This window comes from Botryllus schlosseri, chromosome 14 (genome assembly GCF_051294905.1).
Source record: "Botryllus schlosseri isolate E-star chromosome 14, Bs_hap1, whole genome shotgun sequence".
Classification (NCBI taxonomy): Eukaryota; Metazoa; Chordata; class Ascidiacea; order Stolidobranchia; family Styelidae; genus Botryllus; species Botryllus schlosseri.
Window position 1 is genome coordinate 11,189,269 of NC_137249.1, and position 19,296 is coordinate 11,208,564.

Sequence of the window (19,296 nt, forward strand, 5' to 3'; positions counted from 1 at the left end):
AGGGTCACAAACTGACTGCTTCTCAAATCGGGTTGTAATGCAACAGTAACGGCGATTCATTATACACAATATCTGACGTGTCTCTTGTCGTGGCTCCATTTCCTTTCGTTTCTTGAAACTATGTCGGTTTGGTATGTAAATCTGCGGTATAACAAATCGTTCACTTTAATTCATAATCCTGGTTTCATATGAAGTTACACATCTGTAAATAGACGCGTGTATGTATGCAACGCCTGCGAGTGCTATATTTAATGTGGATATTAGTATATTAGCTTAGTAGCTTACTTATAGTTTAGTAGCATGCGCATTGCGCAATGCATACATTTCTGTATCTCCAAGTGAGTAGGGTATAGGCTATTTCACTGAATGCTTCAGAACTTTTTACAAATGATATCCTTTCTCGCACTTTACTCGAGAAGCCGTCTTTTGAATTTTCATTTGCACAGATGCTGCTTCTCTAGGTAACCCGATTTAGGATGTCGCCGTTGTACAAGACCAGCTCATTCCCCTTCCACAAACTCGACTTCTCAAGAGTGTATTTATTTCGTGCGATAGTATATATTGTCGGTTAATTTGATCAATGGGCAACGTAGTAGGGGAGATCACAGAATATCTTCTGTCGCAATTCGATAACAATTAGATTACGGAAAAAAGTTTATACTACGTAATGGCATTCAGGTGGACTCACTCCCGGATGGAAGTGAATCGATAGCGAAATGTTACCTAACAGCCTTAGAAATGGATTTGGTGCTAGGGCTCTTCCTGGAAATAATCGAATTACTCGCCAATTTAAGTGTAATTGTAAGTGCAATACGTTGCTAAATTCCCTTTTTCACGACCCTGGCTTGTAAAATTCTACTATATAGACTACCCATGTGTGGAAGATTTCAAGGCGATGGAATCACAGTAAGTGTAAAAGTTATGCACTTTGCATGCATGCTCTCGTGAGAGACAGCATTCATTATTTCATAACCTGACATGACATGACATCAAAAGACGTTCAATGATAACCTTCACGGCCCAATGAAAATTAAGGACTCGAAATGACCTGGAACAGGACGTCCCTTAACTCAATTTTACAACGCCACCGACCATATCCACACTTGCGCAGTCAGGATTATAATAAAGCTCGACCGAAATCAGAATTTTGAACGAATATCGGTAAATCATACTTGTACCTAGGGCTGCATTTAGAACAAACATGTTTAAAACATGTTTTTAATTTTTTTTTCAGTCATGACGTCACGACTCTTTAATTTTTACGTCGCAATGGGGGGCATTTGCAATTGAAAACATAGGGTAAATATGGTTCCTTTGACGAAAAAGGCTTCCGACTCCTGTCATAAACGGACAAAAGATCTTTAACCAGGACTACATCGTAATGCAACATTTTTACGGTCGGCGGTCATCATCATCAGAACATCCATACTGATTTCGACGGTTCTTACCATTTCAAATTGCATATACGTTGACTATATTGGGTGCATATCGTCTGTAGTGCCATACTACATGTTTTTTCGAAAGTATTTACACAATTATGGCATCATGATACAACTTTTTGAAAAAAATTGTTTTGAATAGTGAAGAAAAACACATTTTTTTTAAAACACTGCTTAAAACATGTTTATTAAAAAAGTGTTCTAAGGCATTTGTTTTAAATACAACCCTACTTGCGCTGGCCGAAAATACATGGCATAGGCTGTAATTTGGAGGCAATATGACGATCGTTAAATATAGGTAGCCTACATAATCCTCGTTTATTAACGGTAAAACCCCAGCTGAGTATTAAACCAGCATATCATGTCACAGTTCAGGAAATACAACTTTTCTGTATTCACACCAAGAGGTGAATTCCAATGGTTCATATAGCTCGACCCAACGATACTGAACAATGAACATGCACTACCACAATTTTTGGTTAAAAAAATAATACATAATGTACTGTATCCGATGACTAAGCAGCCAAGTGAACGACGCGATGTTCGTAGGAAATAGGTTTACATAACCCAACTTTCGTTATGATTCGTTAACAGTGATTCCATACCAGAAACAACGGATTGTATCAGCAAATCATCAACATCGAAATGTAATGTATTAGTCGTGTCCGTGTAGGCTACTAAGAAGGCAACTGTTCACACAGCGACGCGCATGTTATTAGCGATTGTGTTACTATGTATAATATACATTGTATAATGTATATAGATCGCTTGATTATGTCACTGTCGTTTAAATTTGAGGTCCTTTCTGATTTGACGTACATACCGGCTAGACCGCCGAAAACTATATTTTCACTGGGTCAATTTTTACAGGCTATTGATTTTGTTGAAGTCGCTAACACTGAGTTTTGCTACAGATGCCTTCGATACGGATCGATTCGAGTATCTCATAACCTAATAATTTCAAGGAAATCATCCATCAATGCAACTTTTTAATGCAACATTTGTGAAAAATAAATGCAACTTTTTACTGCAACTTTTGTGAAAAATAAATGCAACTTTCCACGGATTTGACTGCAACAAAAACTTGCCGTAGTCATAACCCTCCATTCTATCAAACAATTCGTTTGGATTACTAGCATTCTGGTTGCATTCTGTGATATGACGATAAGGGGCGCGAATTTTTTATCTTTCAAAAAGGGGGCGTGCCTAAAAAAGTTTGAGAACCACTGGTGTACCATAATACGTCGCAGGTAATGTGGATTGATATGCAGGATAGTAGTATCGTAGATGGCATTCCTACTCGAGTAGAAGTAGAATGCGTCAATTTCTACTCGCTTGCTATTAAAAGTAACACTTTCCAAGGCATGCCAAAACGACTTCCGGTAAAAGTATAAATTTAAGATCTGAAAAGTAGGTTACTTGAATGAGTAGGGTCAAAAAGTAAACTTGGACGAGGGGTTGCGCACTTTTAGCAGTTGTAGCAGCATGTAGGCCTATCTTCGAGATTAATGCAGAAGAACCAAACCACACTACCAATACGCTAGGTGCAATCTTTGAATGTAAATCTAGTTACCACTATAATGGGCTCTTCGCCCGTTTTTATGACGAGCCCACTCATGAATGTGATGCAAATTAGTCCCCAATTCTTTTCTAGTATTCAATCAAGAGTGTGTGAATTAAGTAGCTCAAGTAGAAGTATGCCTAGTCAAAAACCTGACGACCTGAGTATGTACGGAAAGTAGACCGACCACGTATGAACTTATAAGCAGTAGGCTATTGCAGACACTTCGCAAGAGTTTACTATGTGCCATATCTGTGTCATACAAGTTGCACAATGGGCTGTTCAAAAATAGCTTTTTCCCCTGAATCTTGCTGGATACGTGATTTAATCGTTAGGTTGCCTTAAAAAACGACGCACACCAAATTTTAATTCATTCCAACCAATATTCGCGGATTACGTACAGTTTGAAAATTTTTAATTTACCCAAAGACGCAAAAGAATTTTTTTCCAAATTTTTCTGTCAACCCCATGAAATTGTTGCGCTGTCCTCAAAGACGATGCAAAACAAATTTGACTCAATTCCAACCCGTAGAAGCGGAGTTATTTGAGTTTTTCGATGATAATTCTGGGATTATCCACCGATCAAGGATAATCCCCGGTTTAATAACGTAGCCAGCAAGATTCAGGAAAAAAAGATTTTTTTGAACAGCCCTAACATTGACACAAGCAGGCTACATTGCGTCGCAGTTGCACTAAAGCAGGGGTCATCAACCTTTTTGAAACCGAAAGCTACTTCTTGGGTATAGGCCTATACTGATTAACGCGTCGGGCTACCAGTTATTCCCACCGTTTATCCGTGCTCAGTTGTATTTCTACACTTAGACATTCAGAGCACTGGACAGGGTTTCCGCCCCTTACCAGCAAGGACAGAAAAACTCTCACCTGCCGGGACTCACACCAGCGTCTCCGGGATCAGCTGCGTTGCGGTACTGCGCGCCGAAGTGCCAATCTTCGCACCGAGACTAGGGAATATTAGCTAGATTCCCGTTAAGCCTCCACGCGGGCGAAGACGAACAACGGCCTGACCGAAAACTGCGATCATAAATTCCATAGGGTCGACCGACCCATGTTCAACTGCTGCTCATATGAAATGCTTCAAATCTCTCATTTAGTATTCGCGTGCTACCGGTTGCCCGCGTCGGCCACTTTAACGGATTATATATTGTAACGCCATTTTAAGATTCGAGCAATAGGGAGTTTTGTGAACCTTACCTATACCTGAAGTGAAAACCCGATAAGATATTTGTGAGTCGTCTATGTGTCGTGTGATTACAGATAAGAGAAATAAATCGTACGATATTTGTGCATGAAATCTCTCATAGCTATAATATATATATATATGCGTGTAATACAACGTATACATTATTCAGTCAATTCAATTTGTATGATTCGGAAATATTGTTGTCGTACGTTGATTCAAAAAAGTTACAAGTCGTGGAGACAAAAACAAAACATTCGTCCGTGTGATCTTCGAATACACGTGTCCTAGACAGGCTTCGTGGTATACGTCAGCCAACGACCATCCATTGGCGTGGACGTCGGTCCGTCGAAGGGAAGAAACACGCATCGAATGGTAAACGTAACCTTCTGGAGTCAGATTACACAAGTATAACAACAACAAACATTCGCTCTGCGTTAAAGTCACCACTAAAGAGACTGTATGGCGGCCTACTACCTGTTATCCGGAGTAGGCTACATTGACACAAGCATAAAAAGTTCATTATAGTGCACAAACTAGTGAACCGCTATCTTTGAATAAAGCATATAAACGGCCTAAACCGACTCTAGGAATATATCGTTCTCCTATACTTGCGATTACAATTAGACTAATTTCTTTAAATGAAGGTTATTTTTATTTGTTTTTGATCGCAGTTTTTGCGAGAGTGGTGGTTCCCATATTAGAATGAATATATGTGATACTAAATCGCGTGCAGCGCGAATATAAATGTCATGTAGCATGAATCGGCCCAAGAATAATATTGTTTATGCTGATTTGCGAAAATATTATGAGCTTACTTCAAGCTTTCAAAATTCCGGACATTTAGGCATATTTTAAAAATTCCTCCAGGACGCAGTTTTCACAGTGAAATTCCGGACGTATGGCAACTAGGGCTGGGCACAATGATTCGAGTACCCGAATCTGAATCGAGAATTAATTCTAATGATTCGAGCAGTAAAAGACTAATTTTTCGAGTACTGAAAATATACGCTCTTCGTAACTGAAAGTGAATTTACTAACGAGAATTAGAGAGTTGATACTATTTTCCACCGAGGAGGCCTTGAAACCGTGATTGGCCGTGTGTCGCAGGCTCGCAGCATACCAGACACAGTATAAAGCTATGAACGTTACTTGAAATTGCACATTTTCGAAGTCATGCTCTTCCCACAACATTGTCAAGAAGTGCAATGAAATCGGTATGGTCGAAAAAATACGAAAATATCTCTAATGTGACGGATAACAGTCATTATGTTCTTTGTGGTGGCATAAAGGTACATATTTGAACTTCGACATAGTACACTCTGTTGTGACATCATAATGAGTGATACTCGATTCGACGCATATCGTCGCAGCGGAATCAAAGTGACTTATGTCCAGTTTTCAAAATTTGAAGGTCCATTTTTAAAACTTGAAAAAAAACAAGTTTTTGAAAAAAATTCAATATTTTTCGGCCATATTCAGGCCGTGTTATTTTTGGCATATGCCAAAACTGTCAAAAATAACTTATTTTTGGCATTTTTCGATTTTTATTTTTGGCAGTTATGGCATCGTCCTCTAAATAGATCAGGGGTTCTCAACCCGCGGCCCGCGGGCCGCATGCGGCCCGCAGACGATTATTTTGCGGCCCGCGACACCTTTCATTATGAACGCAATTACTACTGGAACTGTATTGTTATGGAAGACCGATGTGTCATATTTGTTGAAGAACAGTTGTTGTAACGAAGCGTAGAACCTTAAAATGATATCACGATAGCTTCTTCCGGAGTTATACATATAGCCTGATCTTAGAGAAAATGTTGCTAGATGTCAAAAGCCCAGCATTCCATATTTCCATGCATTGTTAATATTGCCGACGACGTTACAGATGCATTGTTCAAAATTGCTTGAAATATCGCTAAACCCAAGAATCTGCAAGAGAAGATGTGACTTCCATAAAACTTTAACGTACTGTGCGAATATTCGCTGTTTCCGGAATTTGGCAGCAAGGTCAACAAATTTCGAGGCGACAGTTGTCTGATTCAACCGTCACCAGAAGAGTAACAGCAATGTCAGTCGATCTTTTATCGCATGTTCTGAAACACGTTGCCTCGTAGACTACTTTAGCCTAGCATTGGACGAATCTGCCGACTTCACACACATTGCATAGCTAATTATCCGGGTGCATTTTATCAGACTGGACAATTGGACATATTTCCAGAGGAAATGCTGACGGAGCAAATGTGGGAAGGGTACCAGTAAAAACATCAACCTGACAAAGCTGACTTCTGTAACTATTGGTGCAGGGCTCAAGTCCTGGAAGGAAAGAAGGGTTGATGGGTTTGCTCAGAAGTGACCCCGAACACGCCACTTCTTCTCATATCTCTGAGAGCTCAAACTGATAATGGCCTCTGTAACCAAGAAGTTGCCGTAATTTTATAATTGCTCACTCACGCATTGAAACAGAGAGTTCAGTTCTCTGGTGGAATGGTTTGAAGTTGCAAATACCGACATAGCAACGAATGCAATGCACGCTCCACGAAGGGATTAACTTGTGCGGCTAGAAGATAATACATCGTCTCACAACAAGCAGCAGCTGCAAACCTGCGAACGCTGTCCATTATAATGCAGAAGAACGTGCTAAATGCCCGTATACGACTGGTAAATAGGCTACAGTAGCCTAAATTTAACATTCGCCCACAAATACATGTTAATATTGTTCTGCGGCCCGGTCTTCTGCTGTTAAAATGCGGCCCGTTATACAAGGGAAGTTGAGAACCCCTGAAATAGATAGTTTCAGCCTCGAATTAGTCAAAAAAACGCTTTATTTGGGCTAGTTTGTCAAAAGACACCACAAAATGTGCAGCATCCACGTATAATCAGTGCCAACAAACAATAAGACGAAAAAACCTAACGATTTCATAGGTTAATAATATCAAACGAAACCACAAAATGTGCAGTATCCATCGGAATCGGTGCCAATAAGCAAAAAAAGACAGAAAAGCCTAACAAACACGCTCAACAGCTGATTGTTACAGCTGTTATAGACTTAAATCGTTTGCACTGTGCTTCCAAACTCAGGTCAGCTAAGTTTCTCCTAAATTCTTTTCTCGCCCAGCGAATCTGGGAAATATCGGCTCCAACAGTAGCCGTTGAGGGAAAGAATGTTGCCAGTCATCCACAAAAGGTTTTCAGAGCTTCAAAATCTTTGGAGGGCCGAACCGGCTTCCATGCATCATGAAAAGTGATCACTTCGCCAGTGCCATCGATCTCATCGCGGAAAGAATTTTCTTCCCGATCTTTTTCCAGGAGTTTCCTGTGTTGTCTCTCAACACATTTTATTTAGTAGCCCGATTATCATTTCTCCTTCAGTCTACCGATATATTTTCGGAGGAATTTTGTCACTTCAGGTGGCTTTAATATTACCAACTCGCATGGAAGAGTCCTGGGAAGGTTAGCTTGTTTAAGAACATTGACGCAACAAGACTGTCTGGCAAAACTAGACTATGCAGCTCAGAAATAGCCAGACAGTTTGTTGCGTCACAATGTTCAACTCGATCACAATGCTAAAATTGTGGTTGATTTTGGGGTTCCAGTTCCATGAGCAGAATATAATTTAGATTTTAATAATCAGTACTGCGGCAGCTTCTCATTGATACCCGTTTTATCAAATTTAGTGCTCGACAAGCCGGTCAAAAATGGTTGTAAAATTGCCTTTGGACAAATGGAAAGTATGACGTAAACCAAATGCAGTCAGCCGTTCAATCTCGCTGTGCCCACACCATGCTTTCACCCCTAATGGGTGGGCTGGACCCAGATTAAGAAACCTGCCTTTCACAAACGCTCTTCTCGCTTGTAACGAGGTCCTGCTAACACGACACCATGAACGAAATACACTATTTGGCAGGCCGTGTTTTTTTTGGCATATGCCAAAAATTGCTTATTTATGGCATTTTCAAATTTTTAATTTTGGCATCTGGCTCCTGAAATGCCAAAAATAACACGGCCTGGCCATATTTATGTCTGTTTCATTAATTCAAAGTTAATCAGGGCCATTATAAGGCTGAAAGAAGATGAAAACTTTACGTAAAGTCAATTTTCTCAAAATGTGTAAAATGGACGTAAGTCGCATTGACTCCACCGCGACGATATTACGTGATTCAGAATCGAATCACTCAGGTACTCGATTTTGCCCAGCCCTAAACCAGAGTCCAAAGAACAAGACAACCTTGAACGATCACAGATCTCATTGACTTCAACTGCTATTGCAGTATATTACGTTATTAAATTAATTAAATACCGTTTTTGGCTTCTATGCTTTCAACTTGAAATTCACATTTTATACGATTCATTCCTCGTATAGGTGGCTAAATACACGATTACTGTATGGATTTGGGAATCCGGCCCGCCAAGTACTTCATCCTCATATATCCGGTCCGCCGACTGGAGAAGTTGCCCGCCCCTGCCATAAGTCTATGCTTCTTCCTGCCCACTCCCATTTCACACCAAACTCGACACCGGGTAACGCATAGGAACCAGCGGAAGCGAGCACAAAAATTCGTTATTCGAGACATTAATTTCAAAGAAAATACTTCCTAGAAAGAGCATACATAAAAACCATACAACACGCGGGCAGTCACCGTCTTATAAAAAACTTGCAATATGGTACGAAACCGCGCCCGGCGAAAAAATCCCGGGCTCGGCCGAGCGGGTCCGTTAAAAAGGTTAAAACGCGCAAATCATATAATCGCACTTGATCGGAAACGCGAGGAATAGCAGTTCGGAAGGTAAGGGTGGGATAGACCCGTAGAGAGCTGTGTTTATACTTGAACAGTCATACGGAAGCGGCAGATTTATAAGAATTAGTAAGGCAGCCAGCTCCAACGGGCCGAGATCCTAACCCCAACGAGGCAGGGGCGCTAGAGCCGTCATCCAAGCGGCGCAGAAACGGGCGGTGCGCAGCAGCTAGACAAGACACTTTCACAGTTACTCCTATACTGTAAAATCGCGACTTAATGCTGGGGCGCGTTACAGAGAACGACTGCGACGAATTAGAATGTCGTCACAATGCTGTTACTGATAACGAGTCGATGCATGACTACCGGCAAACGTTACACAACAAATGGCTTATCAAAGCAACCAAAGATTCAGAGTTGGCCAAAGCTGTTGTTGTTGCAGGAATAACGTCGCAAACAACAACTCGAGTTAAAGTAAAAGCAGCGATTTCCAAGTAAAGAAGAACTTATTTTAGGCCTAGGGCGTAAAACGCCAAAACCTATGCAGCAGAAAAAGTAGGGGTCCTTTGTATCCGACCACCTTTGCTAATATTAATTGAATTTTCAAGACCACGACTACGGCGGCGGCAAAGACAGATGCCCAAGACACTCGATTCACGTACCGGTCGTAAAAAAAAAAGAACCGTATCAAAGCAATAGCGAATTCCACCAATAACTTACACTACCGAGTCGAAATGAAACACGCGATGCCTGACGACGGACACAATTTCGCAGAATGCCGCTGACACTGCTGTCGAAACGCGCGTACAATCTACGACATTATAAAAACATTTGGCAGCGTGGAAATTCACGCGCATGATTGAACGCGCGCCGCGTGACACTGCCGCCGCACCGGGCGACTCTCGGTCCGTTTAGACGCGGCGGTTTTACAGCGATACAGTTTTGTCCGCGCGCGACTACACCGTGCTGGTCATTGACGAACATAAGTTCTCTAATTTCTGCGACAGCCTCAGGCTGCGGGCGTGGGGATCGCTGTTCAAAGCTTCGGAGACTTCTTGGCTGTACTTTTGCACGTAGCCGTAGAGCTCCGTGAGCGCGGCCTGGTCGATACTACTGCCGCGGCCGTGCGCCTGTAAAAAGGATAGTGAGACGATATATATGGCCCGCCAGACTACAGAAATGATCGTGAAACTTACCATGGATTCGTCCCGTAAAAAGCATTGCATATCTTGCGGGCCGAGATGGTCCATTTCCGATATCTCGTTATAGTAGCTGGAATGAAGAGTTTTTCCCTTTTTTACTTTCAAAAGAGACTCGTGGAAAAACGATGATAACGGGAGAGGGATAACTTAGCCGACATCAAAAAGCAAATACTTTTGTCTAAAAAACTGACATGTAGAAGAGGAAGCAGTTTAAAAGCATAAAAACTTGAGTACTCTGAAAACGCAGACCATCTCTGCCGATTACAAACAGAGATATCACAACGGCTGCCATGACAATCCAATCAAGTAGAGGTAGTATCCAATGGTATCGGTTGAAAAAGTCAGTGAATGGGACAGCGTCACATTCACCTGTATACCGACAAATCAAAACCAACATACTTGACGACCCAGTTCTTGTAGTTTTGAACTTCCTTCGCGTACAGAAGCTTCCCAGACGGCGAGTCTTTACTCAAGATCTGGTCGGTGGTGGAGCACGAGTCCATGAACGCGCCGGCGATGACACTCAGGCAGGAATCCACCAAGGGCGACTTTTTGATGTCAAACAGGAACTCTGGATTCTTGATCAGGTTCACCCAGAACCGCAACGGAAGACTGCGATAGAAAAATGAAACACCGTGACCAATAGCAAAGATGACCAAAGTAAATCAGCGGTAGTGTTAGTGCTAAGTACAATTAGAATGCCATCAATTTCTTCTAATCAATTAGAGGTACAAGTAGCTATTTGCAAAACCTGCCAAAAGTACTTCAAGTGGAAGCAAAATATGAGAGTCTGAACAGCACACAAGTAGGTTTAGTCAAAGGGTTGCATATATTAAGCAGTTAATCGACGATCGCTATCAGGTATTGTGATACAGTGGGTAACGGTGTATTTCACCAACTTTTATGACAATTTCACTCATAAAAGTGGTGCAAACATCTCCCAACTACGTTCTACTTTATAAATTACAAAGTGTAAAAGTACGTAGCTGTGTCTAAAACAGTCAAGTTGAAGCACCAAGAATGCTAAAAAGGCCGAAAATGTTATCGATCAGCTAAACTAGTGAGCTACGACATATGAGCTGGTGGAAAATATGTCCCTTCCAATGAAACTCGCGAGTCCAGAATCCCGGGAGATTGTATTCTGATGCCCTAAGGGCCTAGGTCAAATGTGGGTGTGACGGGCCTGTGGTACCTCGCTGAGTGATTCACCAAACACTTGAGTGAAATTAGCAATGACCAGGTCAGCAAGTAGCTACGGAGCCAATTTAAACTCTCGAATCCAGTAATGATGTGAATTGCGAAGAAAATAACATCGAAGAATTTCTTAAAATGATACGTGCTGATTTACAGCATAAACCCAACTTGGACAATACACGAAAGGTATGCCAACCAACACCCCCAAACAAAAGGAGTTCGAACGTCAAGCAATCACACCGCCGCAGCCCTTACCTGTTACTTTTCCACGTGTGCACAATGTCGGGGTCCGCGATACGGTAGCGATCGGCCTGCTCGTCGAAATAATCGTAGATGTGCTTGATCGCCAGTGGTAGCGCGTGACCGCGCTGCACTACGCTGAATATCGTTTCAAATAAATCGTTTACAAACTTCTGAATGGTGCCCTGAAAGAGAAGTTTTCAGTTACAGCTGGAATTTCGCCGATTTACGCGAGCGCAGTCTCGAAACAAACCTTGGTGGCGAGTAATCGCGTGAAATAGATTTCAGACACCATGTTCTCGCCTGTGCCCGTGCCGTCTCTTGGTTCGTTATCAAGATTTTTCATCTGCATGATGCACGAAACGTGTTAAGAACGTGGTGGGGTATAGGGATCCTACACCATTAAAAGACTCTTGCCTGGAGTTGGGGAATCTTCAATCGTTAATACTGATGCTGTGTCAATATGTTTTACCCGGCAAGAAGTCTTCGTAAATTCATTACAGAGACTGATGCCAACTCTCCGTAGGCTTTATCAAGACTAAGGGGCTCACAAGATGCCGCATGAGTCATGACCCTTAGTGGTCAGTCGCACTTTGCCATGTCACACAACAAATCCTGTAGTTTGCACGAAGGCGACGACAGTATAACACCATTGCAAAACATCTGACACACATTTCGGACAGTTGTCAGACGATGTATTGAAGGAATTTTAGATAGTTTGGTCAGCCGATATTATCCAGAAGTTTCGCAAAGGGTCAAGAAGGGATCAGGAGTGATATTAATACCACAGATAGAGCTAGAATGGTGCGGTTGTTAAAAATCATTTAGCCGCAGTTCCAATGCAATGGCTTCCAGAGGAAAATGGCCACTGCATAAGTTTTTTTCACACTATCAAATTTAATTCAAGACCACATCATATTTAGAGCGCCGCGACCCTTTAATACTTGTCACAGAATCAAGTCCGCACGAATTCAGTCCGCGCCGGAAACCCACCAAATGGAACGGCTTCTTGCCATCATCAGCTTGCGTGGGCGTCGAAGACCTCGTGTCCTGCTGACCCCCGAAATGTCTGGGCAGACTTGCGCCACCATCGTTGACGAGTCTGCGAGGACCGCTATGGTAAAGACTCAAATGAAAAGAATAAGGCGCAAAACTAACCTGGACCCGCTTCCGTTGTAGGTCATGCCACCAATTCGCGAAGTGACGGACTGACCGGAATTGTTGCCCTGGTTCCTCCTCCGAGGTACCATCGTGACTACAGATTTGTCCGCAACCTATCGATAAAACGAACAAAAAATGCCTTTGTCCCGAAAAAAAATTTATGACCTCACTACCAGGGTTGCAATGACTCCACTCAAAACTATAGAAGTTAAATTGACTTGTGACCCGGAACAGTCCGACTTGGTTACAACTTTGCTCACTTGCACATGAAGCGCCAGCACACAAAGCAATCAGACAAAATGACAACAAACAAGCTATTGCCACCGGTTGCAAGAATGCCCTGGAGATCAATCTACCACAAAAGGCCGTGTATTATTCAACAAGTTACCTTGTAGTGTTGCAGAGTGTTGAGTCTCCTCCATCCGCCTTCCACGATAGAGGTGTTGTCTTCGTCGCTCAGAGACACACTGCCCAGAGTGGGCGACCGCATTTCTACACAGAGCAGTTGATTATTGCCACACAAAGCGACAAGTACCACGCTCTACTGTCTCATAATATCCCCCAGGGTGGAGACTAGCTTGCGTGTCAAAGCCGTAACCGCACATAAAAGCTTGATTTGTACGCAATTGGATTTTAATTCTGGATTTGTTTCAAAGTTTGAATCGGGATTTGGAATGATTGACGTTAAATCTAGTAGTTTCGAGACCTGTTATGCTAAATTCTACAAGCCATACAGCGATACAACTCACCAAGATCGAACGCATCGGGGCTGGGGTGTTGGGATTGCTTGACATTACGATACTTCATTGCGATAATTTTTTCCTTAGTTTGAGTGATTGTGTCGCAATCCAAAACACGGACGGGTAACTCCCGGCTTGGATGGTCCTCGTCGCCAACGAGCAGAGTCTGAAAATGATAACCAGGCACCTTCAAAGCCGTGACCAATAAGATGAACGGGTACTTGGGGAGATCCCCACGATGACGGAATTCGATTTACGAGCCAAGAAATTCAGAGTCTCAATATAACGCTCCCTCACAGGAACTCACGGACTGACGTTGATAAAATGTTATAACAATATTATAAAATTGATAGAGTAGTACTTAGTTAGTGGCCATCTTCGGTTGATATCAAGTAAAAGTATCAGTCTATAATTTCATAGGCTGACCATTTTCTACAGAGAATGAGACAGTATCCTCGACAAACATAACAGATCGGACGCACCAGTTGTTCGTAGTGCACAGCCTGCCGCAACAGCTTGTCTTGATTCAGAGAATATTTCGCGAAACCCGTGATGGCGTCAACCGGTCCCTTGTCCAACTGCGCTCTGATGGCTCGGTACAACGTGAACAAGTGCTCCCCGGCACAATCCTATCGAAGACAAAAATAACTCCAGCTGTTGCATCGTGACTTATCATTGAAATTAATTTTGGCGAGTTACCTGAAGAAATCCGTGGAGCAGAATGCTGAACCAGTGCGTGAGCATTTTTTCCGCGACCGATTCGCTTCTTCTCAGGAGCAATTTCGGATTTCCGTTTTCGATCACGTCTCTGATCAGCTCGTCGAGCAGTTCCTCGAGTATCCTGCAAGGACGTTGTCGGAAAGTTAGAAAGACATTACCGAATTGTAATAAAATCGCTGTAAAAAGTCCAGGACTGAGATGCTTTACAGCAAGACGAGTCAGATCATGTTTTCAAGCGCAATGTGCTATTTAGGGCTGGCCACTATGATTCGAGTATTGGAGAGATGCTGGTCGAATAGTAAGTCTTGTTTTTTCGAGTACCAATACTATATGCCCCTTGTGATGAAGAACTATTTTATCACAAGGAACAATCGCTTCGGCACTTTCTTTTCATCATGGAGGAGCCTAAACCTCAATTGGCTGTATCACAAAAACATATAGCGTAACGGCACACATGTTCATACAAGCGACCATTTTGTGTAGCGACACTGTGATGAAGTGCAAATTCTTGTGTGAAAGGTGCAAATATCAGCTTCACAATTTATTCTTACTATATATAACGTCGTAATGAATGGTACATAAATACTCAACCCGAAGCTTAATACTCTATTCCAGTGGTTCCCAACCGGTGAGGAATTCCCAACTGGTGGGGAATTCAATGGTTTCTGGTGGGGAATAGATGCATTTGTTAAACAATATATACAGGATATAGTCTATTACGGAGACACATGCGTGATTACCGTTACCAGTTAACTGCTCTGAAATCTGCAATGTATGTATCGAAAAGTATATCGCGTGTTGTTCATAAAAAATCAATTTTCAACTCTGGATAACCAATGATGGCGTCACAAACGCATCCAGCACGACCACGACCAGTATGACTTGGAATAACGCTTTCGCTATGTTTCGAGGGTTACCGGTATCGGTTCACAAAACGTTTTATCTTGCAGTTATAGGCGATTGTCTTGCATACTGGTGTGGATTTCCAATAACAAGTCCCTGCCAAACATCTCGCCAAATGTTATGGAGGGGCATTTTCAAAGAGTATATAGGAGTTTTGGGTAGTGGGTAATGAGGACTCGGAATAAATCTGAAGTGGCGAATGAAGACAAAAAGGTTGGGAACCACTGCTCTATTCGGAATCGAATCGGTGAGATACTAGAATGCATTAGAATTTCAAAACCGACCTGGTCGCATACTCCAATCTGTTCTGCAGCACAATCATCAATAATCCGGCGAAATTACTCCTGTAAACACAACGGGAGATTGCATTATCTGCCCTTACCCAAAGAACAATGGCAGGGCAAAGGTTTTGAACTGTAAAATATCATAATACAATAATAACCTGTCCCGGATTGTGAATTTCTTCTGTTTTTCGAGCGCGTGAATGAACACGATCAGAAAGGTCTTGTTTTCCAACAGTTGGTTGAAGTCCTCGAACGCGGCGTTAAACATTCTGAGATTGTCGCCTCTGCCGCCGTTCCGCATGTTAAAACGGCTCTGCCCAGCTATAAACAGAATAGCGTCAGTCTCAATTAGTGGACAAAGACAAGTATCCCTTTACATTGGACAAGTTGGCAGCTTGAAAAACCGCATATGCGGAAGGAGCAACAAGCATTACCTCAGATAACTTGCGCTATTTCCTACCAGGCATGTAAAGCAAACTCACTGTAAGGCGTGCTGGGCGTGAAGCTCTTCAGCTTGTCCTGCATATCAGGATCGGGAAAGAGAACTCTCATGATGTAATCGTGTCGCGGCCGGAACGGAATGCCGGACATCCCGATGTTCTCCAAGTCCGACTGCATGTCGGTTTGCAGTTCGGCGAAAGCTGAAATGGAATTTGGTTCGTAACTGTCGTGCAGAGGTGGTACAGCATTGGCACTCCCAGACATAGCAAAACTACTACAAGCGTAAGTGAAACATAGTCACAGAAAGTAAATTAGGCCGAGGCGTCAACTATATTAGATTTCAGTGATGAAGAGGCTATTTTGCTAGTATTCCCTATAAAAAAACTACTCTATACTTTACCATATCCAAAAAGCGAGTAGTTTTGGATAAAAACAGTCGATAGAAGTGAAAGCGGTTAGAAAACATAACTATCCAAGCAGTGCAAGTAGGCAGAGCCTACTTGAGTACTCTGAAAAAGCAGAACTACATCGTTACGGACAAGCAAAAACCGTAACAATAGCACTTGCAACGGATCACACATAACAACTAATGCAGACGACGAAAGACAATTACCTTCTCTGCATTCCTGTGCGACTTTCGCCTCCATCATGTCGAACCTCATCTGCTTCTCCTTGACCTCCTCCATCTTCTTGCCGGCCCTCTTCCACACCACGAAAGCGACCACCACAATAATGACGAAGAGCACGATAAATATCGGGATCAGGAATTTCAGATACGGCGGAACGCTGGACTCCATCTGGATCGATCCGACCGGTTGGCTGTAGTCGCCGATTGAGACCTGCCAGAGAAAGGAACGAAATTAAGGAGCGCTCGCGTGAACAAGAGACAAATGCGCGATAACGGACCGGTTACCACTGAATCTGACAATTGCTAAATTTGGCATTAGAAATGTAATAACAATTAGAAAGTGATGCAGCAATATTCTGTTAAAAAATTGGTAAATGTTCCTCTGAAGATAAGTTTGAATTGTGATATAAGGCACTATGTATGTATATAATAATGTATTTGGGTTAGGCTACTGGTATGTTACTATTAGAATTAAAGGCCGTCAAGCGCCAAATTCCGCATTCACTGGTGCCCATTACAGTAGATAATAACATATCAGGGCCGTTAATATTACCATTCGCACTGTAAGATATTAGGCCAAACTCTCAAATTGCTGATTGAACACATGGAGCTAGCGAAAGCAACGTAATCAACTTGAAACTACTCATCCATTACGGTACTATCATGTTTCCGGCAGTTGCGAATTTAGGTATTTTACTAATTTCCTAGTTTTAGTCAAATACAACAATTTGAAACGCGGAAAAATTTCAACGGAACATACATAAACATACTTACTTCGACGTTGTGCTTGCCGGTAACGTCCCCAGGTGGGATGCACACCAGCTTGTCTTTATCGAGCGCGGACACGTTACAAAAATGCTCGTCGCCAATTTTAACAACCGCCGAGTAGCGATCACAGTTATTAGGGTTCGGACAGAGGTTCCGACCCTGCGAGTAGAAAGAGGTACCGGTTAAGATTGACGAAAACCATACGTCAAAAAGTTGGATACTCACAGTTATAATGATGGGCCCGCTCGTGTGTGACAGCACGGAGTTTCCGCCCTCGCCAAGATCGTTCAAATACGGGTCGGCCGTGTATCTTACGACGCCGACGTTTATGGTCAGGCAGTCGTCAAAAATAAGTGCTGCCGTGTAGTTGCCTGGTGTAAAATGACGGGTCGTTTTGAAAACCAGACGATAAAATTATATTCTCACAGAATTTCGAGCCGGAAGGAGTCCGATTTTGTCGAGTCAAAAATGCACCGATTAACATTCGCCTATAGATGTTTATCACGGAAGGTGAATTCAACCAGTAATTCAACTAGCGTCAAATCTGATGAGACATATCACGATATCACGAGACATATCAAGATATCTCACCGTCAGAGCTGGGCATCTATCGATAAAAGATTCTCACCTACACGCTGTCCGGTGATGGAAGGCGAGTGACATATTCTGAAAGTGGAATCCGACCCAGGCGGATCACATTCCTGGAAAAGCGAAACGCAGAGGATAGCAAAAATCAAACTGTGTAAAGCAGTAGGAGATACCATTGGCTTGGCTCGCATTTTCTTGCGCAAGTCCGATTTTCGTGAAATATTATCTGATACAATATTGATCACTATAACTATAAGTTGTTAAATGATGGCCACGTACATCAACTGCTAATGACAGTCGTGACATCAGAACCTGTATGTGGACACATGAGCACTGAGCAGGCATATCCGTTAGGATTCGGGTAGGGGTTCAATTTGGGGTTAGGGTTAGTTCTAGGGTCATAAAGTGACACGATCTCGTGTCGCTAGGCAACCATCACAAACGCGTTACAAAACACCGGCTTCCCAACAAATAAAATCAATCGCCGAGACGTACCCGAGACTTATGGCGTCCGTCCAGAGAAACTTGAAGCATCAGTTTCTGAGTGAGATCGAGGTTGTTGCCTTTCACCACAAACCTCATGCCTCCGCTCTGGATGGACTCGTGCCGGTCCAAGACCAGGTTGGTTGGCAGCGAATTCTCGAAGACAAAGCGGTACGGATAGACCTCGACGCGATAGTCGAAATTCACCTGCAAACAACATCGGGTCGAAACGGAATAGTGTCAGGAATCCATAACGAGGCGCAGTGTCGATTTGTAGACATTAGTGCAGGGATGACCAGGGGTTGGAAATGACTTGCGTTATCAAATTAATCGCCTGCGTAATTTCCATTCCAAGAGAAGAAATCAGCATAACGATGGCTCAGTGTGAATTCTGATCAACCTGACTGCTAAATTGTTCATCACTTTCATCCCTGGAGACCAAATAACGGCCCCATTCCCATCTCGTAATTAGATAGCCACCAATAAATGTCATATCGACACTCAGGTGGCCCGCGCAATCATTCATCAGGGTTGTAATGACTCGAGTCAGACTTGAGTCATTTTCTTAAAAACGACAAATGACTCGACTCGAGCCAATTTGTGCGTAGACTCGACTTGTACCCGAGTCATTGCGCATGACTCGGACCAAGTCATATGATTCAAGACTGGGTCTACCAAGACAGGCATGTCATTGTCATTTTGAAGAATAGTTAAGTTATCACACCATTGTTATTTCGTCTATCAGTACTGATACTTGAAAATGCTACCAAAAACTGGTAAAAGTGAGGAAAATTACTGCATGATGGATGCGAAGCTATAGATATCACCGAGCAGAGTTGTAAAAAGTGGGTTTCACATGACATTATCTCGGAACTGATCAGCCAACACAATGACTTGGACTCGGACCCGACACTCTACTCCGTGACTTGGACTTGAACTTGACTCGGTGGTGAATTGAAAATGACTCGATTTGACTCACAGTCAAAACCATAAAAGTGAGATTGACTAGTGAC

General features: G+C 42.6%; 2 protein-coding genes across 2 annotated transcripts in view; one reads left to right on the forward strand and one right to left on the reverse strand.

The window, feature by feature from the left end:
• Positions 1-19,296, forward strand: part of LOC145455301 (procollagen C-endopeptidase enhancer 2-like) — a 97,127-nt gene that overhangs the window by 29,132 nt on the left and 48,699 nt on the right. The window lies entirely within an intron of this gene.
• LOC145455295 (plexin-A2-like) overlaps positions 8,739-19,296 on the reverse strand; it is a 31,485-nt gene continuing 20,927 nt past the window's right edge. The window contains exons 16-34 of the mRNA XM_080333251.1: positions 18,296-18,490; positions 17,841-17,913; positions 17,438-17,583; positions 17,219-17,371; positions 16,430-16,655; positions 15,858-16,016; positions 15,534-15,696; positions 15,376-15,435; positions 14,168-14,309; positions 13,951-14,097; positions 13,478-13,634; positions 13,117-13,220; positions 12,726-12,841; positions 12,561-12,669; positions 11,821-11,913; positions 11,583-11,752; positions 10,533-10,745; positions 10,128-10,203; positions 8,739-10,061 (exon numbers count right to left, since the gene is read on the reverse strand). Coding sequence (XP_080189377.1) covers positions 9,888-10,061; positions 10,128-10,203; positions 10,533-10,745; positions 11,583-11,752; positions 11,821-11,913; positions 12,561-12,669; positions 12,726-12,841; positions 13,117-13,220; positions 13,478-13,634; positions 13,951-14,097; positions 14,168-14,309; positions 15,376-15,435; positions 15,534-15,696; positions 15,858-16,016; positions 16,430-16,655; positions 17,219-17,371; positions 17,438-17,583; positions 17,841-17,913; positions 18,296-18,490 — 2,676 coding nt within the window. The 3' untranslated portion in view covers positions 8,739-9,887. The remainder of the gene's footprint in view (positions 10,062-10,127; positions 10,204-10,532; positions 10,746-11,582; positions 11,753-11,820; positions 11,914-12,560; positions 12,670-12,725; positions 12,842-13,116; positions 13,221-13,477; positions 13,635-13,950; positions 14,098-14,167; positions 14,310-15,375; positions 15,436-15,533; positions 15,697-15,857; positions 16,017-16,429; positions 16,656-17,218; positions 17,372-17,437; positions 17,584-17,840; positions 17,914-18,295; positions 18,491-19,296) is intronic.